The sequence below is a fragment of the Suncus etruscus genome, chromosome 14, assembly GCF_024139225.1.
Source record: "Suncus etruscus isolate mSunEtr1 chromosome 14, mSunEtr1.pri.cur, whole genome shotgun sequence".
Classification (NCBI taxonomy): Eukaryota; Metazoa; Chordata; class Mammalia; order Eulipotyphla; family Soricidae; genus Suncus; species Suncus etruscus.
In genome coordinates this window covers 24,295,116-24,319,928 of record NC_064861.1, presented here as the reverse complement: position 1 = coordinate 24,319,928, position 24,813 = coordinate 24,295,116, and the positions used below count along the sequence as shown (strand labels likewise).

General features: G+C 43.6%; 1 protein-coding gene across 6 annotated transcripts in view; it reads left to right on the top strand.

Moving 5' to 3' along the window:
* The window catches only part of LOC126027836 (protocadherin alpha-C2), a 207,957-nt gene that overhangs the window by 143,709 nt on the left and 39,435 nt on the right, over nt 1-24,813 (top strand). For all 6 annotated transcript variants that reach the window (XM_049786854.1, XM_049786852.1, XM_049786856.1 and 3 more), the window contains exons 2-3: nt 7,749-7,807; nt 12,188-12,276. In XM_049786854.1, the coding sequence (XP_049642811.1) occupies nt 7,749-7,807; nt 12,188-12,276 (148 nt within the window). The remainder of the gene's footprint in view (nt 1-7,748; nt 7,808-12,187; nt 12,277-24,813) is intronic.

Here is a 24,813-nt window from a genome sequence, read left to right as displayed (position 1 = left end):
CTATTTTAAGGCATTTCTGACTGCACAGGTTGCTTTTTGGAAACAGCCTAATATTATAGTCCCAGTATTTACACTGTTTTTGATGTAAGATACCCAGGCATTAAATGTAAATTATCTGCTTTTGGAAAAAGCAAGGAAGTTGGTTGCAGATGGGAAGATCAGTGAATAAGAACGTTATCTCCAAGCACATATATTCTTGCTTGTTTTACTATTGGCAAAGCCTGTTGTGAAATCTCATACTTTTATAAATTAATTTTCTGTTTTCTATTAATGCCTAATAAATACCAGTACTTAACTTCTTTGTTTTTGGGGCAACTTCTGGCTCTGTGCTCAGGGATAACTCCTGGAAGGCTGGGGGTTCATTTATGGCGCTGGGAATTAAACCTGAGTCTGCCACATGCAAGGAAAGACCTTTCCTCTGCACTATCTTCCATCCCTGAACTATCAGCATTTATGTCACAAGATTTTAATTTAGTGGAGATGATTTTATCTCCAGTGAGTTTATTTCATAAGCCACTTGTGCAGTAAAGGTTTTGGAGTAACAATTTGGAAATGGAGTAGTATCTTTCTGGAGATTTCTGAAAAACTGGATGTTGAATGTGGATAGAAACTTATTCAGTATCTCCAGGAGAAGAAATGAGATTTTAAGGTTGATGTTGTATATTTGTTTTCCATTGACTGCTAATACTTCACTTTTGAAGGTTCTAGGTCTATTGTCCCCCTGAGCCTCTGTGGCCTCAATTAGCACAACACGTGGGTGTCATGAAAGTAACAATGAATTGTTTGTACTTTATTTCTCTTAGTTGTAGTCACCAAATCCTCAGCTATTTCTGTGTGCACAATTCCCCTTAATTTCAGATGTAGTGACCTGAAAGAGTTAGTCTTTCTTTCAGTGGCAGATAATTTATTTCCTCCCGGACTAAATTTTCTCTCTGTGGACTATCTGGGATCAGAATTTACAATTTCTGTGGAGTGACATGTGGTAAATTTATAATAACAGTGCTTGGGAAAAATAGGCAAAGAAATTGAACTTAATAACTTTGATTACAATGGTGTTTCATCATTTGATAGTCATTTATTGATTAATTAATTTTTTGTTGTTGTTGTTCCTGGGCCATGCCTGGTAGTGCTCAGGAGATCATGTGTTGGGGTTTGAACCAGGTTCCTCCCATATGCAACCTGTGCTCCAACCCCATTAACTGTCTCTCCCAGTTCCATAATCTCTGAGTTGAGTGGGTAGGGCTGTCTGGCTTTGCTGTTTACATTTTGGTGTAGGACTGTTCTGAGAAATGAACTCTGATGGTCTGATAATTTTATTAATTTCTTCAGATTGCCTCCTTCCTTCCACTGGTTTGCTGAGCAGATGATATTGTGGATGAGCTTGTCTCTGTCTCTATCTGGCAGTAGTTTGATGAAGAAATCTATTTATTGTCGTTTGAATGTCATTGGCTTACCCTTTCCTCTGACCCCTGAGTGAGCCATCACATGAGCATCTGGTCTACCTCAGAATACTCTGCAGGAATATAGTCTGGCATATTACAAATTGTCTATTGGCATGCTGTCTGCTTGATAGAATGGCAGTCAGTTCTAGGGACTTGGGCACCAGATTTTGCTCTCAATGAAAGGTCAGAAAAATGTCTGTTTGCAAATGTTTGAAGAAAAATTGCAATCAGCAAGCCCATTTAGTTAAGTAGCCTAAGTAGCTAAGTAGCTAAGTAGGTATCCTCAAATGCAGCTCTTATAGAACTTCACCTGGCTCAGTTTTCCAACGTATATAACAATATAAAAATAAATTAAGCTTATTCATAGTATGGCATTTGGAGTATCTGTAGTCATAATTTAAAAAAAAATCAGAGGTCAAGAGAATTTCTAAACAGTGTTTTAAATTTGCCAGCTAAAAATATTATACCAGTTTTTCTTTCTAAAATGTGAATTTAGCTTACAGCTCTGGAGTGTATGTTTTGCATGCAGGTGCCCCAGGCTTGATCTCCAGGCTTGATCTTAGGCTTGATTCAGGCTTGATCTATATTGAGCACCATATAGTCCCAAGGACTATTTGCAGCATTGTCTGTGAATCAACCCCTGAGTACCTCTGAATGTGGTCATCCCCCTCAACCCAAATAAAGATTTTGAACTTGACAATGCAAAGAAATCCCCAAATTGCAAAGGTCAAGGGAACATTAATGACCTGGCAGGGTCAAAACTCGGAGCTCCAAGGAAGAGAAGCCCTAAAAGAGGGAGAGGGTGTGAGTAACTGCTGTGTTAGCAGGCTGTGAACTAAAATTAAGCAGATGCAGCATTTTCTATCGAGGAGCCTATTAGGTATATTTCAAAATTATGTTCACTTTATTTCCTCTGCTCTCTGATTAAGGTTATAGATGACAATTTATAGAGATATTTTATTTAGAATTTTCTCAATTATTATCTTATTTAAAATGTTATTGTCGAGCAGAATATATATATGTTTATGTGTGTATATACATCTATTTTGGCCGAGAGGTAGTACCAAGGATTATGGTCTTGCCTTGCATTCTGCTGACCCCATTTTGATCTCTGGAACCTCAAAGGGTCTTCCAAGCTCCTCCAGAAGTGATCCCTGAGCACAAAGCCAAGAGTAATTCCTCAACACTCCTGGGTGTGGCCCAATCCCCAAACCCCCACCCCAACATCATTTTTCCCTCTGTGTTAATGATGACAGTTAATGTATTCCTTTTCCGTTGTAAATGACCACAAATTAGTGGTTAAAGACACTTATCTCAGGGTCTTACAGACATGTTGAGGGTTCTCTGTCTAGGTTTTCACACATCAGAGGGATTGAGTTCTTTCTCCTGGAGGCTCTGGGGAAAGTTTTTCTTTCAAGCTCTTTCAAGGTCATTGGCAGAATTCAGTGCCTTGAGAATTGACAGCTCCACTCTTTTATTGTTGGCCTAAGGTCTCTCTTAGCTTTTAGCCCCTTTCAGGGCCTTGCCCTGATGCTCACTCCACCTTCAGAGCCAAAAGTTGAGAATGTTCTTGCACAGAAGATATCTCCTCCTGCCCCAGAGCTCTAATTTTATTTTATTTTTTCACATTTTTTAATATAAATCTTTATTTAAGCACCATGATTACAAGCTGCTTATAGTTGGGTTTCCATTATAAACAGAACACCCCCCATCACCACTGCAACATTCCCACCACCAGTGCCCCCACCTCCCCCACCTCTGCCTGTATTTGTGACAGGCGTTCTACTTCTCTCATTTTTTAACATTGTCATGTTAGTTGTTAGTGTAGTTATTTCCCTAACAGAGTTCACCACTCTTTGTGGTGAGCTTCAAATTGTGAGCTGGTCCTTCCAGCCCTTCCAGCCCTTAAGTCTATTGTTTCTGGGTCTTATTACAGTAATGTCTTTAATTTTTCTTAAAACCTATAGATGAGGAACAGGAGAGATAGCATGGAGGTAAGGTGGTTTGCCTTGCATGAAGAAGGGCAGTGGTTCGAATCCCAGCATCCAATATGGTTCCCTGAGCCTGCCAGGAGCAATTTCTAAGCATAGTACCAGGAGTAACCCCTGAGAGCTGCAAGGTGTGACCCAAAAAAAACCAAAACCAAATAAACAAAAACCATAGATGAGTGAGACTATTCTGTGCCTGTCTCTCTGACTTATTTCACTTAACATAATAGATTCCATGTACATCCACATATAGGAAAATTTCATGACTTGATCTCTCCTGATGGCTACATAATATTCCATTGTGTATATGTACCACAATTTCTTTAGTCATTCATCTATTGAAGGCATCTAGGTTGTTTCCAGAGTCTGGCTATTGTAAATATCAGAGCTCTAATTTTAATCTCAGCTCTCTGGACCCAGATACAAAGGTACCTGATTTAGTAACTCACCCAAATAATTGTCTTTTTTGTTTGTTTGTTTGGGGCCACATCTAGCAATGCTTAGGGCTTTCTTCTGGCTATGTGCTCAGAAATTACTGATGATGATAGTCAGGGGACCATATGTGGTACAAGCGATAGAACCTGTGTTGTCTACATGCAAGACAAGTACCCTCCACACTGTACTTTCTCTCCAGCTCCTGATCACCCTTCTTACCGCTATGTTATATACCAAGCTAATCAGAGAAAGGTCCATCATAGCCATAATCTTAGACATTAAAGACTACATGAGGATAAACACCTTAATAAATACATATGTATATAGTACTTAATTGTTGCCCATCTTTATGTAGGTGTTTAAAATATGTTGATTACTTCCTTACCTTTCCTCTTTCTCTCTTAATTGGTTTTTGGTGTTTCCACTCTCTGCTTCATCAACCCAAAGGCTTCTACCATGTAGCACTTTACTAGCTTCTCAGTCTCCCTTACTGCCTCTTGATTTCTCAGAACGTTTGAGAACAAATTTTTTAGAGAACAAATTTGAGAAGCATCTTGGTGCTGATAGACTGTTACTATACAGAAAAGATTCGCCTAACAAATTCAAGGTTGTTGAGAAAGTGAACTTGTTATGAACTGTTTCATGGTCAGTATTACTAGAACTGTGCCTTGCAGCAAAATGAGGCTTGGTGGTTTCATTCTAGAGATCAAGTTGCAGCAATTTTCATCAAGAATGTTACTAATCATAGCAAAAAATTGGCAACAGTTACTCAACAGATGTCAGAATTTTTCTTGAAGGTTCTCACAGTTGACAGGCTGACATTAGTACTGCAGCAGGAATCAGAGAGGTTGTGAGGGGCTGAATGAGACTGTTAGCCTGCTTTCAGATCTACAAAGAAATTTACAAATATTTTACCCTTTATTTCATTCTTATACTCCTGTTAGAGAGTGGGAACCCTTTTTACTTCATCTGTGGGGAGCTTTCTGCTACTTCATATGCTTTGTATCTATAATATTATGTGAACTTGAAAACCAGGGCTGAAGTGGCTTGCTGAATCCTAGCTGGCCAGCAGAGTGAAAGGGGACCAGGGAGTGCAGGTAGTGTATGGGGGCATGGGAAGGTAAATATCCTGGCTCTTTTTGGGCCTTGACCTTGGTTAAATCCTTAAGTCCCATGTGGCCATGTGTATCAAAGAGAGATGTATGAAGTATTAGATAGAAAAGAGATAGATAAAGACTATATAGAAGAGATATCCAGGATTGGAGTGATAGTACAGCATGTAGAACACTTGCCTTGCATGCAGCCAATCCAGCTTCTATCCCTGATACCCCATATGGTGGCCTGTGTTGCCAGGAGTAACCCCTGTGCATCCCTAGGTATGGGCCAAAACCCAAAAAAAGCAAGATGCATAGGAGATGCTGAGCAAGTCGTGTGTGTGTGTGTGTGTGTGTGTGTGTGTGTGTGTGTGTGTGTGTGTGTGGTATTTCTGAAATTTGGCACATTCTTTGAATTATAAGAATGAGAGAGGGATTGGAGTGGTAGCACAGCAGCAGGGCATTTGCCTTGCACATGGCTGACCCAGAATGGACCCGGGTTTGATTACCGGCATCCCTCATGGTCCCCCAAGTCTGCCAAGAGCGATTTCTGAGCACAGAGCCAGGAGTAACTTCTGAGTGCCACTGAGTGTGGTCCCAAAACCAAAATAAATAAATGTTTATTTTTAACAAAAGAAAGAGAAATAGGGCCTGAAACATAGCACAGTGGGTGGTGTGCTTGCCTTACATGAAGCTGACCAGGGTGTAATCCCTGACATCCTGTCAGAAGTGCAACTTGAGCATTGCTGGGTGTGGCTAAATTCCCCCCTCCCCCCCAAAAAAAGAAAAACAGGAATTACTAACTTTTCTTTTTTTAAATGGGTTTAGAGAAAGACCATTATTGGTAACAAGCTGGCAGTTTGGAATAGCTGACTCTTGTCTACTAGGTAAAGTAGAGGTAGACTAGAAAGGTGCTTCCAGTCTATGCTCCATCTTGGCCAAGCACTAGGGCAAATGCCTGTCTTGGGCCACAATTGGTCAAATCTGCAATGAGCAAATAAAGGTGTGGATGCTCAGTCCTGAGAGGCACTGTCATGCTGTACCCAAATCCATTTGTTCTGCACAGAGAGGGTGATGACTCACTATCTGATTTCTTGGGGCTAGAGCAAGGAATTGCTCTTTGCAGGAAAGGCAAGTCAATCCTCATTTTGGGCCTTTTCTTCACTGAAAAGAGTTTTAAGAGGAGGCAACATGGTAAAGCAAGATAGTTTTGATTGAAATTTACTTAAAAAGATGAGAGAAAAGGGAGAGGAAGAGAAAAGTATATGCTTAGGAGAGTACATAGGCTTGGCCAGAGTAGAAGAGCAGAGACAAGAAAGTGGGATACATGTGCAAGGGAGAACATAGGCTTGAAAAGAAGGCAAGACGCACTGATATTCTGAAGTATTTCTGCTATTATTTCTACCAAGTATCATTATAATCCAGAGGAGATGCTAGGCTGCACCTTTCCCTGCCTCATCTCTTAGCTCAGAGACCGAGGTTCAATGCCATCCATGAGAGTATGTGGAGAGGAACATCCAACACAGGGAGAGTCTGTGCACTAGCTGAAGGTAGTGATGGGTACTGAGCTGGTCTTCAGCCCTGAGCCATTGCTGTGCAGCATATAACTCCTCAAACAGGACCAAAGTGCCTACTTCTCCCCTCTTGTCCTAGCCACCATATATTGGTGCTTTGTTGATACTAAGGGAGATGCAGTGTGACTCAGGTTCTTGGCCTTCATCTACTTCCTTTCTAGCAAAGCTTTAAAAGTGTGTGTGTGGGGGAAGTATTTAGTAGGGAGACAAAGTGCAGTGGGAAGAGGGACCAGTGGGGTACAGGGCCCTAGAACAGTGCTCTGAAAAGGAGAATGGACAGGACACAGAACTTCATACATTTTCCTCTTTAGCAGCAAAGCTAAGAGCTAGGATTGTTGGCTTTATTATTATTTTATTTTATGACCATAAAATTACAAAGTTATTCAGGGTTGGCTTTCAAGCATACATACAATGTTTCAACATTGTATACCTAGACCATCCTCCCCCCATCATCCCCCACCAGTCTTCCTGTCTTCCACCTACCAGTCTACCTCTTCAAAGGTGTGTGTGTGTGTGTGTGTGTGTGTGTTTGTATGATATATATAAGATTTTGCAATGGTTTTAAGTGCTGTTGCTGATAGAGTTTCATACATGACTTCACCACCTTCCAGCACACACACACACACACCCTCCCCACCTGGGTCACCCTGTCTCTCTCCCATAGTCATTGCTCTGCCTCACTCCCATCTGCTCAGGTGCTCATATACTCACTGGTGCTAGGTCAGACCAGCAGGCTATAGACTCTGCAACCCCGCCAGGCTAGCAAGAGTATTTGGCCTGTAAGAGTGAGAACCCCATGCCTGGGGATCTTAGTGTGGGGCCTGAATCAAAACCAACAGCATCTTCCCAGAGCATCTGAAGTCATGTTTCCTGCACTGCAGTCAGTCAGACTGCATCCATCCTAAGAAGAAAGAATCTTTCTAAATCCATGGGAGGTACTTGCAAGAAATCTGCCCTGGGGAAGTGGCTCTTAGAGAGGCAGGATTGTCAGAGACCTGCCACTAGGTAACATCATCACTGTGAGGTGCTTAAAACGAAGGTATAATTAGGGATGCAGGTCTCTGCCCACCACCCAGGAATTTCAGGTAAAATGGCTCCTGCCATACTTTCTTTTTGATGGAGGATGTACTTGAGAAACAGCTTATCAGTGAGCATTGTCACTTGGAGAACCATTGTTTTGCCGAATTAACCAAATGTTCTTTGTGATTTTTGCAGCCGCGACAGCCCAACCCTGACTGGCGTTACTCTGCATCCCTGAGAGCCGGCATGCACAGGTATGTTGCTGTGTTATTTCTTTCTGTTGGAGGGACATCTGTGTTGCTCAGATAAACTCAGACTCCCTGGACCAGGCATTTGTCAAAACTGAAAAATTTTAGTTCCTCTGCCAAGAGAAATGCAATTATTCTTGTCTCATTTTTGTTCCTTGAAACATTCAAGTGGCCAGTGTCTGATGATTAGCAAGTACTGGCAAGTGTGTCTCTTTATGGTCGGAGGCAAGCTGAAGTCTTTGTTTCTGATCAGAAGAAGGTCCATGGGAGAGTAATCCCTTCTTCCTTTCTCAACTTGTGCTTTTTGTCCTTCTCTTTTAAAAATTATAATTAGGGACCAAAATGATAGGACAGTGGGTAGGACATTCACCTTGCACATAGCCAACCTGGGTTCAATCCCTCCCTACAACACATGGTTCCTGAGCCTCATCAGGAGGGACTTCTGAATGCAGAGCCACAATAAGACCTGAGCACTTCTGTATGTTTCTCCCTCACTGTCACAGCCAATCAAAACCCCAACAAGAGAGGATTAGGAACAGGGTTTAATTAAGGGAGAGGCAAAACAGGGAGGCCATGGATCTTACAGCCAGCCCCTAGGCCTAGAAAGGGAGTGAGAGTGCCAAGGTTGGGACCAGAACAAGGAGTTAGCCAGGGAGAGGACCAGAGAAAAGGAAACAGTAGAAGAAGAGGCAAAAGGCAGTAGTAGGAACAGAGAATCTGGTAAACAGTTTCCCCAGCAATTCAGCAGCAACTATCCAGCAGGAACAATGTGTGTGGGGGGGGGTGTCCCTAGCACTTCATCATGGTTTTATATGCCCCTGGCCAACTACTCTCCAGCAGCAGTTACAAAGAGTGGGTATCTGGTAAATGATGTCTTCAACTGTCAAGGAACAGTAGTCTACTTATGGCTTACCAGGGGCCATAAGAGTCTCTGGCCCCACCCCCCAAAAAAGTGACTAAGGGGCTGGGGAGATGGGTATTAGGGTACCCTAGTATCTAGATGGGTACTAGCAAGGGTACTAGGTGGACTCTAGGAATGAACAGGTGTGGTTGCTATATAAACAAGGCCCTGAGTGCTGCCGGGTGTGACCCAAAAACAAAACAAAACTAAAAACCAAGGCTCAGCAATGTCACTCTGTGGTGGGTAGAATACTTACTTGTTAGGCCCTGGGTCGAATCCTAGGTAGCAACACCAAAAATTTAGGATCCATACTGATGGCATTTGACCTTGAGTACATTGTGTTATGTCAATGTTGCTGTTGTCTACCTTGGTTTTCTATCACACATCGATAGTTGATGCGACCTATCAGTCACAATTGGTTGCTGTTTTTGTTCCTGTTAACCCACATTAGAGTCTCATTTTTTCCATCTCACTGCTGTCTTTCTACCATCCATGGTCTCATCTGAGACATTTGAAAACTGGCCTTTATCAAATATCTAGAGACCAAATCTACTTACTTTAAATTAACCTTGAACAATAGCATTATTCTAAGTCTCAAATCAAATATAATTTTCCTTTCTCTACTTTGTCTTTTTTGACAGTAATTTATTGACCCCCTATTATACTCAGAGTTGATCTAGAATCCGTTCTAAAGGATTGAATAGAGGATACATTCTTTTTAGGTAACTGTAGAAACCAAAAGGGGATGGCCAAGAAATAAATCACTACCACCCAAAGGACTTAATTACCAGGAATAAAACCTAGAATTAAGTCCTGCACAATATCTGGGAAAATTCCCCACCCTCAATCACTTTCTAAAGAGACCTTACCAAGTCTAAGATGAGTTCCTAAAAAATTAGTTTTAGCCTGTTAACTCATTCTCAATCAATTAGATTACAAATTGAGCAGAAATCATTGTATCAGGTGTTATTTTTGAACAAAAAATAACTTCCGTAAGGACTGAAGATGGGTGGGTGACTGAGTGTGGAGTCACGCTGGAACCTGAACCATCATTTTGGGTTGAAAAGGCCCAGGAAGAAGCCAACCTACCATATGTCAGCAAAGACCTCCTCCCATGGGTGCAGGGGGAAGAGCTATAACCTCCCCCTTTAAATTTGGGCCTGTGATCAAGGCTACTAGGCAAAATCTAGTGCTATGTGGGGGTTTGTGGCTGTGAGATCACAATTGAGTCTTATTCAAGTTGAACCTGTATGCTACCACTTGTGCCATCTTCCAGGAGCAATTCTTTCTTTTCTTTTTTTTTGGGGGAGGCAGTGGGGAACCTACCAAGGTACACCATGCCCCTCCTACTGTGCCTGAGGCTGCTCAGGCTTGCAAGTGTGGGTTTCTTGGGGATTTCCAGGTCTAACCCAGGGATGCTAGAGGTCGGGGGAAGGGATGTGCTGCTAATCAAAAGGGTTTAGACATCATATGCTCAATCTCTATACAAGCTCCCCAACTCAGAATTGTTGATGTTTGTAAACTCATGCCTGTTCCTGTGTTCAAAATGGAGAAACACAGGAAACCATGGCTTATGGTCTAGCTCTCCAAGCTGAATTGGTGCTGTACTTAAAAAGTACCCAAGCTGGCAATACCCTGTTAGAACCATATTTAAATTAAAATATGACAAAAATAACACTTCTTTAACCCAGTTTAATTAAAAATGAAAAGCCTGGGGCTGGACCAATAGCACAGTGGGTAGAATCTTTACATTTCATGTGGCCAACCTGGGTTAAATCCCCAGCACTCCAAATGGTCCCCTGAGCATTTCTAGGAATGACCATGAGCACAGTGCCAGGAGTAACCCCTGAGCATTGCTGGTGTATCCCCTTCCTCCATCAAAACAAAACAAAAAGCCAAATGTGCTCTCCTTTTTAATATATAAAAATATATATTGTTCAATGTGTAAGGTCTCAACTTTGGTCCTTACCATGACAAGGCCCTCCTGAGCACCTCTGCATGTAATCCCTGCTGAGTCCCCAGAACCTCCAGGTATAGCCCCTGAGGTCCGCTGGCACTGTCAGGATGAGTAATACTGAGGGGTGATCCCAGGTCTCTCCCTCAGAGATTTACTCAAAAAATAGGTTTTGAAATTTAAGAAGGATTAGAGTGAAATGAAAGTATCAGTGAATTATAATTCCTTCCTGACAGTGATACACATTAATTGTGAGCATAAATAATACTTGACTTGGTCACATGCACTTGGTGTTTCCAGCCTTCAATTGATGTAAAATTTCCTTTGAGAATTTTGATAAGAGCTGAGATGGCCTGGGATAGCAGTTAGGATTCAGGAAAAGTATTAATATTTGGGAAGAAAAGATGATGCATGAGGCAGTGGGGAAAGTGGGCAGAGCTTCAGGAGGGCAACCCACTTGTTGCTTAGTTCAAAATTAAACTGAGAAACTACTGAAACTTTGAGATGTCTTTCCCCACCTTCCCCAGTGATTCAGGTCTGCCTGCTCTGTTGCCTCACCTCACACCCTTGGGTAGATGTAGTTTTATTTCAGTCATTTGGAAGCTGAATTAATGTCTAACTTAAAAGGATTCTCTAATTTTGGTGAGGGCTTTATTCATAATATTTATTCTTAGTGATCTATTTATTCCTTCCTCCTTTTACCCAACAAATCTAGACATATATAATGTATATGTATAATATATATGCTTAATTCAACCAGTATTTTCAGGTAGACTATGTACTTGCAGAATAAAGTGTATATGTACTTGTCTTAGATAAATGAATAGGATTCAGCCCTGGAGAATATATATATTCTCTCTGTACTTTCAGAAAGGGTCTAAACAACTGTGTCTGTCTCTGTCCTCACAGGATTTGATGCTGCGAGAATCACTTTGGGCAGGTTCTTTCTGAAAGATGCAGAAAGGTTAAGTGTGGGTTGGGTTTTCAGGTTGTTACCAACAAATTATTTTTAAAATTTTGTAGGTGGGGATGATCATACCCAGAATTGCTTAGGAGCTACTCTGGGCTTGTGCTTGCAGATTCCTCCCAACCTGGTGCTCAGGGGACAGGTACTGCTGAGAGTCAAACTCCGAATCTCACACTTGCAGAGTAAATGCTCTTGCACCCAGTCCCCTCCTTCCCCACCCTCCCATCCTTGAGACATAGAAGGGGCTGGCTTGAGCCTCTCTGAGTAAGTTCCTCTCCTCATCTGTTCCAGCATTAAGATGTTAAAACAGCCTCAGCACTCTGATGGTCTCAACCCTGGATTTAGTGGACACCACAGGAGACATTAGTGAAGACCAAAATTGTTGTAAGATAAAATATGCTTATTGTCTGATTGGAAGACAGCAGGCAGTGAGTCAGTGATGTGACTTCTCAGCAGTAAGGAGGAGTCTAGAGTTTTAGCCCCTATCCAGGACACACTTTCTGAGGGTGAAGCAGCTGGGAAGGCGTTGCTGGACTAACTGTTCTTGGGTCTCTCTTCATACAGCTCTGTGCACCTGGAGGAAGCCGGCATTCTACGGGCTGGGCCAGGAGGCCCCGATCAGCAGTGGCCAACAGTATCCAGTGCAACACCAGGTATAGGGTGGGGCTTTCTGCCTTCTTGCTTGGGTTCTGGAAAGTCAGTTTGTTTTTGTTAGACCACTGATGTTCAGGCCTCATTTTAGTCTTCATCCTCTCATATCCTTACCTGTAAGATTATGTTATTTTTTTCTGCTTAGAATTCTTCAAGAGTTATAGTCCAGCAGGCAAGGTACTTACTTGCCTTATATGCAGCTGGCCCAGATTTTATATGTGTCATGCCATATGGTCCCCTGACTATCAGGAGTAATTTATGAGTGCAGAGCTAGGAATAACACCTGAGCACCACCAGGTGAGATCCCCAAATGAAAAACAACAATAACAACAACAAAAACAGTTGACACCTTACAGGATGGATATGCGTACATGCACCTATGTGGACAGTTCTTCTCTGAAATAACCAGAAGCCTTTCAAATGCTTACCAAGCTGTACAGAGAGAAGAGTGGGTAGTCTCAGGCAGACACTGTTATCACAGGCCTTCTAACTGAAGACAAAAGAAATGGATTTAGAGTTGGAGGTAAAATGAAGATGGAAATGAGACCATGGTTTTCTGATAAGTTACAAGTTTACAGAACCATGCTCTGGGACTCCAAGTCAAAATCACATCAGCTTTTCTCCTGTGTCCGTCCCCTTGCAGGCTTATCGTGTTAGCTCTGGACTCAAGATCTGACCCACAAAGACCAGAAGAGACAGAGTAATGCAAAAGGCAAAGGAGTTTATTCCAGTATGCAGGGGCCATACCTTTCATGAGTAGTGACTACAAGCAGGCTTACAAGTCATTTTTATAGGGTTTCTAGGGCTTCAAGCTAAAGATAAAATATTAGATTCTTAGTACATGTTGCATTAGCAAAGTTTAAACTGGTTGGCTGAAGTAGTAGAAGAGGTGCTGGATGCCTGCACTCACGACTATTGGGTGCAATTAGATAAGACTTATCACTTGAAGACCCCCCAGGTGTTGCTAATTTACCTAAACTGTCTTGGGACATTCCTTTGAAGTTCCTGGAATTGGCTGTCTTTCTAGGCCTAGTCCTTGTTCTCTGCAGTTCCAGCCTGTCATGGCTCCTTATGTCTGAAGCAAAGCAAGATTACAGAAGTAAAACAGCAGCAGTTAATTCTAAACTTACATTCCCTTCTAACAGTTGTTACTCACTGAGCATGCACAGTGCCCAGTAGTCAGAGGACCAGTGGTGACCAGTGGTTAGGAAAAGAGTGATTCAGTGGTGTCAGAAAGGAGACAGCCAATCTAGACTAAGAACTCAGTGGCTGGGTGAAAGCATGTTTCCACATCTTTATTCTGTCTAAACACCCGTGGACACAGTGAATATGGCTTTGGAAGCCAGCCCGTTGGCAGTTTCCAGAAAGGGGAGATTCTGAGTTCAGCCCAGACTATGAGGGTGTCACCATAAACCTCTCTTAGTAGTAGCACATGATAATGATGGTAATTGTTACTAATTATTGAGCCAGAATATATCTGGACATAGTGCCAAATACATACGTGGCCTCATTTATTCCTCATGAAGATATATCAGGAGACTTATTACATCTGTCTACTACATAGGAAAAGCTAGAGACAGGCTGAGAAACAGATAGAAATTCATAGCCTATAAATGGCAAAGTGTTCAAACCCTGTGTGTGTAGCTTCAGACTGAAATGCGTCAGGCATTTATATTCATAGCATGATCAGCCTTGAAATAATCCATCCAAATACAAATACATATATAATAGATGACATAAGTGTGAAGATATTTCCCAAAATAATCAGGTGCTTTTTAAATGATTAGACTCTCCAAGCAACTTGTAGCAAAGGCCCCATTATTTTTTGCTGGCAACTCTAAGGACTTCCATTGATTCTAATCCGCCAACATTTGTTATTTATGAATGTTGCATAATTCAAGGAAAAGTCACATTTGCTAAAAAAAAAAAAAAGAACAAGTTAAAGCGATTCATTAGAGAGCTAATATTGCCAGATGGCAAGGGGAGGAACATAAAATAGTTCATTGACAAATCTACAACCCCAGTGCCGATGACAGAGTGAAAAAGTGATGGAGAAGGAAATGGTTTTAGATTGGCCCAGCACTACCAGCCAGGGTGGCCTTTGGAAAGGGGAAAACTGCTCAGTCAGAGCAGCCCAAGGAAGGACAGACACACTGATTTCCTGATGTCCTTTCAGGGTTTATCTTGTTCTCGAAGAGGCTTTGTAGCAGAGTCTCTCAGGGAGCCAAGAAGTCACTTTGCGATGGGACTGCTGGGTGTGGATTCCTTGGCATGTGTGGAATAGAACTGGCTACTCACCAGAGGCAGATGAGGTGAAGCCACCTGGTAGAAGGCAGGCAGGGGTGGGGTCTTTGTCACTTCCTTACCTACTGCCATTGTCTCTTCTACCAAACACTGCTTTTTTATGCAGGGCCACACCTGGCTGTAGGAGTCTGTAGATCTGAGTGGGCGGAGTGCCTGACTCCTGTGTCCTTGACCTGTGACCTCATTGTGCTGCTTCTCAGATGCTCCTTTGTCCCTTTGGTGCTTTTAGGTTATAGTACTTATATAAGTTCTGCTCTTTTAGGGAAGAAAATGGCCTAATGATTAAGGTGATGATAAATGGATTTGAATTGATTTCTATTGTTTTGCTTGGTGTGTAGAGGCTAATTTAAACATGTATTCTTATTGTTCCAGCTGTATATGGAGCATAATCATAATGATGATGATGCTGATACTTTTTTTGTTTTGTTCTTGGGTCACACACAATAGTGTTTAAGGAACCATATGTGGTCTGGGGATCCAATGCAGGCCAGCCATGTGCAGGGCAAGCACCTTATATGCTACATTATCATTCTAACCCAGTAAAAGTACTTGCTTGAAAAAGTTAGGCTGGAGATACAGGACAGGGATTAATGTGTATGTCTTGCTCATGGCTGATGCTAGTTTGATGTGCAGCACATGGCCCCCCAAGTATGACTGAGTATAGTTCTGGAAGCACCAGGAATCTCTCATACCCAGGTCCAGGCAACCCTGCCTGGACACAAAGCACTGGTCCGTTGACTGAGACTCATAGGAGGGGTCACAGGTTCCCTAAACACTAATTGGGAGGGCTTACCCCCACCCTCAAGAAATTGTTAAACACAGTTACCTAACATATAGTCTTAGTAACTGTTCCGTCATCTTATTCCCTTTTTCCTGGGGTACTTCTGTGCCATGTGTCATGTATCTCCACTAAAAGCCCAGTGAGCAGAGTCTCTCAGCCTGAGTCACGTTAGAGATTAGCCCAAATGTTTTTCAACCTTTTCCAGCTGCATCCCCTCCCAACCCTGTTCTTCCCCATCCTTCCATTTGACCCTCTGGCCTTATGCCAGGACCTGTTCCCTTACATAATTTCACCCACGACCCTTCTGGAGTATCCTAGGGGCCCACAGGGGACATATGGCTTCAGTTGAGAAACATACTTTGTGTCATGGTTTCATTACCCCCAGCTGTGACTCTGGAGAAGTCATGAGGGGAATTTTCAGTTCTCAGAAAAGGAGAAGGTATCAGAAATGGGGTGGTTTCCAGTCTTGGGACACTTGTTGTTGGCTGATACCTTCTGTGCTTCTGTGTTTCCCTGGGGGGAAACTCTCCCCTTTCCCTCCTTGCCCCATGCCACTGTCTCTGGGGGCTCTACCAGCAGCAGCTGGGCCCCCACTACATATACAACCCCTCAGACTGTAAGGGTGGTGATATATTGCTTTGGTTTCTCCCATAAGATGGTTAGATTCTCACAGTCCAAAAAACTGAATATAAGTTGCTACACTCTGAAGGGCTCAGCAGAGACATCACAGGCCACATTTCCTGCAGGATCATTGATCCTGGCCTTTCCCTGGTCAGTCCTGTTTATTAGCCCCTTCTCCAGCTCCCTTGTGAGCAGACTCTAACCAGTGGCTGCTTCTGGTTAGGGGATGGGAAAGGAGCTTCTTGGGAGTGAGTGTCGGTCACCTCTGGCTCACTTGGGGCATGTTTGGGAACTGAGCATGAAAGTCATTCTTATCACCTACCTTTCTCAGTGTGAATGCTCTGCTGAGGTCTCAGTCTAAAACCCTTGCCCTCTGAGGACCGGTTCCTAGAAAGAACCCCAGTAGGGAATAAAGACTGTCCTTGCCTTCCAGGGAGCTGGCCTGGCTCCCAGAGATGGGGCTAACTGGGCTTTCTGCTTGCCTATCCAGGGTCTCTGTTTACATTTCATGGTGGGTGGTGGTCGTGTCTCAGGATAACAGGAACTTTGCAGTGGGAAATATTACCCATTTCCACAAGTTCAGAAATTATCCAGGCATGCAGCTCTGTCTTGTGGAACATAATAGCTTGCCAAACAAATCCCAGAGGATGGTGATGGAACAGTGAGGGAATAATTAGGGAAGAGAGGTGGCTTAGGGGAAATCTTAGTAGGTGCTTCTTAAAAGTGCATTTCTTGGGCCAAGCAATAGCATAGTAGGTAGGGTGTTTACCTTGCACACTGCCGACTTGGGTTCAATTTTTGCCATTTCATATGGTCCCCTGAGCCTGGTAGGAGTGATTTCTGCGTGCAGAGCCAGGGTAAGCCATGGGCACCTCCAAACACTGTCAGGTATAGCCCAAAACACAAAAGGTGCAGTTCTTGGATTAGTAATGCTACAGGTCTCTGGTGTGTGTGTGTGTGTGTGTGTGTGTGTGTGTGTGTGTGTGTGTGCGTGCATGCATCTCCAGGCACTGTCAGGTATAACCCAAAAAACAAACAAAAAGTGCAATTCTTGGAATAGTAATGCTATAGGTCGTGTGTGTGTGTGTGTGTGTGTGTGTGTGTGTGTGTGTGTGTGTGTGCGTGCATGCATCTCCAGGCACTGTCAGGTATAACCCAAAAAACAAACAAAAAGTGCAATTCTTGGAATAGTAATGCTACAGGTCGTGTGTGTGTGTGTGTGTGTGTGTGTGTGTGTGTGTGTGTGTGTGTGTGTGTGTTAGCAATGGCAATAGCCCCTGAGCCTCACCGAGCAAGCTGTGTGCCCAGCCACTGAGAGACATCCTGGAAGTGGATGTGACACCCCACCCATGTGATTCTGCTGTACCCTTAAGTTTTAACTATCCCTGTCTGGTGACTCAGACCAGACAGATTTCTTGCAGAGGAGTCTTTGCTCCAGATCAGTGAGAATTGAGAATCGCCAGGAGCTCAGGCTCCTGGACTGGACTGAATAATTCTGTCTCCATCTCTGCCCTGGTGCTGGCCCATAACCGAACTAATTCCTAGTTTCTTTTTCAGTAAAATAGAGCTAGTTGTAGTTTTTAACAGGAATGAGACAGCACAAGATCACAAAGCCTGAGGGACAGCGTTTAGTAAACTGTAGCAATTTTTAATGTGTTTTCAAGGGCTGAGCCTCTTCTTTCATGTCTGCAGGCCCGAGTTGTCCTCAGTTGCACTCTCAGGTCAGAGCTCAGGAGTTGCTCTGTGCAATGTCAGGGATCAAACTGGGTTTAACCTAATACAAGTGCCTTAAATGACTGCACCTATTATAGAGATGTCCCAGGCATTATAGATATTTGCTTAAGTGCCTGTATGTGTGTGTTCTTGGGGGACTGCTTTCATCTTGATTTCCTGTCTCTCTTTGCAGAAACCAGGTACAGTTTTATAAGATGATCCGTGCTCTTCGTCATGTAAGGGACAAAATCAATTCCCCATGGAGGGGTCCCCCTGGAACCCTTGCTTCTATTTCTTCTGAAGATAGTAGTCCAGAGTCCACAGATTTTGGGGGATCCCTTAAGGAATGAGTTTTTTTTGCATTGTGAGTGAGCAAAGCTTCAGGCCTCACTGGGGAATTTAGAATACACGATTGTTCCACTAACCTGCTCACCCTGGGCCTCTGCTGTTGTCATGGCAATGACACTCCCAGGAGGCATCTGCATGTCCTTATTAAGGGGAGAAATGAGGTCAGGGATTGCTGTGAAGGCAGCAACTACACATATGCACACACACACTCACACACAATTGCTTCTTCTTGGAAAAACATTCTGCACCTTCTGTATGTAAAAGCTCATTTGAATAAGAAATTATGAGTACACCTTTCATTTTTTCTATGCCCATTCTCCTAGAGCTGGGGTATGAGGCTATATTGCCATCCCACACATCTGTCTGCAGCTCTGCTCTGGTAGCATTCTGCAGAGTCAGAATGCAAGTTTCCTCTCAAATCTTCTCTCTGGCATTTGAGGGGTTCAGGAACCCCAGCAATAGTTGGTCACTGGATCAAGTGGTTCCTAAGGGTGCCGTAGATCTGGGCACAGGTGAAATGTGCCCCCAACCACTCTCTCCCCAGCCTTCTCTGATCTTTTTTGGATTGTATTGGATATACTGTGCTGCCGAAAAACACGTCATAGCTCTGTTCCCATCCTCATCCAAGGGTCCCCTAAAGGTCTGTGACAAAGCTAGATTCTTAGCTCTAGCTAAGGCAGACCCACATGTACAGCAAGCTGGAGATGGGGAGTGATGGGAAGAGCTGAGCAGGTCTGGATCTCTGTGAGCTTTTGGGCAATGGAGGTGGGGTGGAGAGTGAAGGAGCACAAACTACCCAACTTCCCTCTCCCAGGTTTCCTGAGGAAGAGACGAGAGTCTGCTGGGTGCATTGTATGTATGGGGGGGGGTGGTGTGAGTTTTGAAGGTGGAGGCACTTCAGTCAGTTTTCCTGAATCTTATTTGCTATTCTTTAGAGATGCATTCAGGGTTAGGCTGCACACCCACTCTGGATTTGTTTGGATTTTAGTAATATTTGAGTTGGTGAGTGTTTATTTTGTTTTGGTCCTTGTTTTTGACTTGGTTTAGGGACACACCTGGCAGTGCTTGGGGGGGTTATTCCCAGATTTGTGCTCAATTGGTATTCCTGGCAGTATTCCAGGGGCCATGTGGTACCAGGGAATCCTGTGTGCACAGCATGAGCCTCAAGTCCACCATGCCCTTGGGGAGTACCTTGCAGAGCACAGTTCCTCCTCCCATTACTATCCTCCCTGAGTTCCTGACTGACACGGCCTGGGCAGCTTCTCAATAGCTTTGAGGCAGATGAAGTCACTTCTCAAGCTTGATCAGGAGGCTCAAGGCCCCTCAGCATCCTTGAGCACCCCCGGCAGCACCTGTGTCATTAGGATGTGGCCGCTCAGCTCTCCTGCTGCCTGAATCAGCAGCCAGTGCCCCATTCATTTCCTTTCACTGGACCAAATATAAATTGATTCTGATTATTTGCCTTGGAGAGATTTCTCCAGGGAAGATGAGTTCTTCAGTAAGCTCTCTAAACCTGGGGATTTAGAAACATAAATGAATTTATTTGTTCTTTCCTCAGGAGAGTAACAGCCTTGCTTCTGGGCAGCCACCTTCTTAGAGTAGGAAGGGCACCAGGAAAATCCGCATAAAGCTCAACTCACGGGCATGTCCTTGACCTCCAGCATTAACCAACATCAGCACAGTCACAGTACACAGTTACACATGTGTATTATCTCTAACACACACACACACAGAAAATTACAGCATATCCTATCCAAGGGCATTTCTCTTAGCTTGGCATTATTATAGACTATGATTGGGACATTCTAATTATCATTCAGCATTTATGCAGAATTCACTTAAGGCCATCTCTATTCTCTGTGCTGGGGATATGATAGAATTTAGTCCTATTCTCAAGATATGGGGTTGGGGAAGACAGAAATAGACAATGGCCTGGTTATAATAACATATAAAAATTAGAATAGTTCTGCCCATAGTAGTGCCACAAAGAGGCCCTTTCAGGGGAAGGAAGCCAGGGCCCTTGAGTCTAGAATGTTCCTAGAGTTTCTGCTGTGATGATAGTCCTGCCTCCTCCCCAGAGCTTCCCAGAGCTGGAGCCCTCTCGGAATACTGACTGGGTATTGTGGGAAGCCAGAAGGTGGATTTGAGGATTTCCAGGGGGGGTCAGGTCAATTTCTCTGAGACATTGAATACTGAATATTAGATGGTAGCTTGTACAATGTGGAAAAGAGTAGAGTTCTAAGGGGACAGTGTAGGCTAATGCTAATTGAAGGTCAGAATCACAATGTGTGGGTGACAGGCAAGGTTGAGGACTAGTGGGTTGAGACCAGAGAACTGGTGTCAGGTTTTTTTTTTTTTTTTTTTTGCCCATACCCAGTGATGCTCAGGCATTACTCCTGGCTATGTGCTCAGAAATTGCTCCTGGCTTGAGGGGACCATATGGGATGCTGGGGGATTGAACGATGGTTCATCCTGGATCAGCAGCATGCAAGGCGAACGCCCCACCATGCCCCATCACTCTGGCCCTGGAGTCAGTTTTTTTGGGCAGTTCCAAATTATGCCCAGCACGTGAGGATGTTCATTGGCTGTCCATGGAGAGCCTTTAGGCTTGTTCAGGAACCTCCTCAGCTCTCCTGAACCCACAGAATTAAGTCTCAGAGGTCAAAGCTAATGGGTGTCTTTCTATCCCCTGCTAAGGTCTAGAAACTATGTGCCTTGGAATGCTGGCAGCAGATGGGAAAGGTAGCCTTTGTGTATCAGGACTGGACTTGGGCATGTTCTAGATGAGGGGTCTCAAACTCAATTTACCTGGGGGCCGCAGTAGGCAAAGTTGGGGTGATCCTTGACTGCAAAGTCAGTAGTAAGCCTTGAACATTCGGGGGGTGGTGGTGACCCAAACAACTAAAACAAAACAAAAAAGATTCCTCTAGGGCAGGGCTACAAAATGTTGTATGGAGGGCCGCAAACGGCCCGCAGGCTGCGAGTTTGAGACCCCCGTATAATAGATGATTCTAGAGGGCTTGTCACGTGATATAGAGGTGTGCAATCCTGTCACATGAATGTGGTGCTCATGTGAAGGGCAAGTATGCTTTGTTTGCTGCTGTGGGGCCATATGTGGATCTGTACTTTGGCACATCCCAGGTTACACTGGGTGCCTGGAAGAGGCACTGTCATAGAAGCTGCTCTGAGGGTTGAATAGACTGTGCTTAGCTTGGGTGGGCTTGGAAATATCATTTACTAAGGTTAGTTCTTAGCACTTAGAGACACATTCCCAGGGTACTTAGAAAATAGGCTTCAGAGTGTTTCTGCTGGGTGAAAGAAAAAGTGCTTCAGTGCCCAGGGCTGAGGTCTCCAACCATCTCCATGGCAGTGCTCTGGGGGCAACTCACCTCCATTTTAAACCTGCAGTGCAGGGATTGTGCTGTTTGTCTAGAAATGGTTGAAGTGACACAGCAACACAGAGCCTGGGACTGCTGCCAGATTGGAAGAAGCACAGATTGTACCAAAGTGAAAGGGGAGGGTGGAGGCAAAAAATTTGAAAGCCCAAGGGGGAGCCAGAAGCTGTGGATTGTTGGGAAGATGCAGGTGCAGAGGAGCAGCAGCGAGAACTTGCTGGAGAGTCACTGGTGGGGTTAAAGGAGGAGCAAGGGCGGCCTGTGTATCTTGCAAGGAACCCAGCTCTGATGGACTACTTCCATCTAGAAGCTTCTCATCTTTTGGGAAGGAGATGGGGAGTACTTCAATGTGCTTTGGGGCTATTCTTGATATAGTGCTCCCTGCAGTGTTGGGGAACCATGTGATCTTAGGATTCAAGCCTTGTCCTCCCATACCCAGAGCATGTGCTCTAGCCCTCAGAGCTGTCTCCCTGGTCCCTTAATTTTTGAATAAGTGGTATGGATTTTGGGGTATGGGATTTGGGGGCTGGGCCACACCCAGCTGTTTTTAGGGTTTTTATTCTTGGCTCTGTGCTCAGGGATCTTTCCTGGTGGAACATGGAGGACCATATGGGATCCCAGGGATCAAAACTGGGTAGGCTGCCTGTTAGTGATACCTCTTGATTCTCTCTCACTACATTTTTCTTTTATTCCAGGCCCTGCAAACTGAGTCCAATTTAGGAACAGCTATAGAACTCAAATTAGTGACAAATTATTGGACTCAAATTAGCAACAGTGGCTTTTTTGTCTGAGCAAGCCTTTTAAAATTTTTATTGAAGTAACTGACACTGATTTGAGTTTCAGAGTAAGGCGTTTGATGTCAGTGTCTGGACATCACATCTTGATCATCGGGAAATTCAGTTTTTCTTTACCACCATTTGGTGAGCCCCACCTCCAACTCCTTTGGCAGCTATTGGTCACTTCTCAGAAGCTGAGCTTGGTTTTGTTTTATCTTTGACATCTGAGTGAGACAGTATTTATGGCTCTGACTAACTTCCCTTAGTAACTCCCTTATTAATCTATCTTTCTTTGCTGCAGAGGGCAGGATTTGCTCTTTGGTAGAACAGTTTTTGCTATGCCAGTTTACATTCCCGCCTTAGTGCTGAAGGTGCCCTTCTTGCCACAACCTCACCAGCACTGGGCCTTGTGTTTTTGATAACAGCCATAACAGGTGTGAGGTGTGAGTTTTTCGGGGTGGGGGGCAGTTGCTTTTGGTTTTTGAGTCACACCCAGTTGTGCTCAAGTCAGAGCTTACTCCTGTGCTCAGGGATCACTCTTGGCCATTCTCAGGTCACCAAATGGAGAACCCAAGTTGGCTGTGTGCAAGGTAGATGCCCACTGTGCTGTCTCTTTGGCCCCTTACTGGTTTTTCTCTGTTTCTCTCATCATAAGGTGATTATTTCTTGTTGGCCATTTGTATGGAGAATGTCTCTTAGATCCTCTATTCATTTTTAAAACTGAGGTTTTGTTGTTGAGTTATATGAGTTTTTTATTGGGGGGGGGGCATACCCAGCAACACTTAGGGCTTACTCCTGGTTCTGTGCTCAGAAATTATTCCTGGCAGGCTCAGGGGAACCTGGGGATCGAACCCTAGTTGGCCACATGCAAGGCAAAAACACCTTACTCACTATGCTCCAGACCATAGAGTTCTTTATTTTTAACATGAATCCCCTACTAGCTGTATGCCTTCCAAATAGCTTCTCCAATTCAGTAGGTTGCTTTTTCATTTTGATGATGGTTTCTTTCTGTTTCAACTAGCCTTAGAATTTGCAGCTGATTAATCAAGTAGTGCCTGGGCTAGAAGTGTGTGTGAGAGATTTATTTTGATTATAAAAGGACAAACAATATCAAACTAAATGTGTACTGAACTAAAATAAGAACAGCTGCACTCTACTCCAGGTCACATTCCCTAGAAGTAATCACAATTGTCAGTGGTTTAATGTGTATTCTCTAGGACTTTAATGAACTTTACATTTAAAATATATATTATAAAAATATATACAATTATATAGATTATATAAATTAAAAAATACAGCCTAATTTGCATGAAAAATATTTAAGTTCTCCTTAATGAAATGCCCTGTCAACAGTGATTGGCATCGCGTACATCTCCAAGTGTTTCTTGTAATCCATAAGCTACATATACATATTTTTTGTTTTGTTTGGGAGCCATACTTGGTGTGGTACTCAGGGACAATTTCTGGCTCTGCGCTTGGGGACCACATGGGGTGTCATGAATTAAATTTGAATATCTGCCTGCAAGGCCAGCCCTCTACCCCCTGTACTATCTCTTTCTGGCTCCCATTAACTCTATTTTAAGGAAGTTTCAGGGGTACAGAAAAGGGGTACACACTGGTCCCACAGCTATCCCTCAGTGATACTATATGTTGGATGTTCTGGCTGTAATGCAGGGTCCTACATTTTTTAAAATTAATTTTTTTTTTGGTTTTTGGGCCACACCCGGCAGTGCTCAGGGGTTACTCCTGGCTGTCTGCTCAGAAATAGCTCTTGGCAGGCACGGGGGACCATATGGGACACCAGGATTCGAACCAACCACCTTTGGTCCTGGACCGGCTGCTTGCAAGGCAAACGCCGCTGTGCTATCTCTCCGGGCCCCTAAAATTAATATCTTTATTTAAACACCTTGATTACAAACATGATTGTGGTTGGGTTTCAGTCATGTAAAGAACAGCCCCCTTCATCAATGCAACATTCCCATCACCAATGTCCCAAATCTCCCTCCTCCCCACCCACCCCCGCCTGTACTCTAGACAGGCTTTCTACTTCCCTCATTCATTCACATTGTTATGATAGTTCTCAATGTAGCTATTTCTCTAATTGGACTCATCATTCTTTGTGGTGAGCTTCATGTAGTGAGCTGGACCTTCCAGTCCTCCTCCCTTTTGTCTCTGAAAATTATTGCAAGAATATTTTTATTTTTCTTAAAACCCATAGATGAGTGAGACTATTCTGTGTCTATCTCTCTCCCTCTGACTTATTTCACTCAGCATAATAGATCCTATGTATATCCATGTATAGGAAAATTTCATTACTTCATCTCTTCTGATGGTTGCATAATATTCCATTGTGTATATGTACCACAGTTTCTTTAGCCATTCATCTGTTGAATAGCATCTTGGTTGTTTCCAGAGCCTGGCTATTGTAAATAGTGCTGCAATGAATATAGGTGTGAGGAAGGGTTTTTGTATTGTATTTTTGTGTTCCTAGGGTATATCCCTAGGAGTGGTATAGATAGATTATATGGGAGCTCAATTTCCAGTTTTTGGAGGAATCTCCATATTGCTTTCCATAAAAGTTGGACTAGACAGCATTCAGCC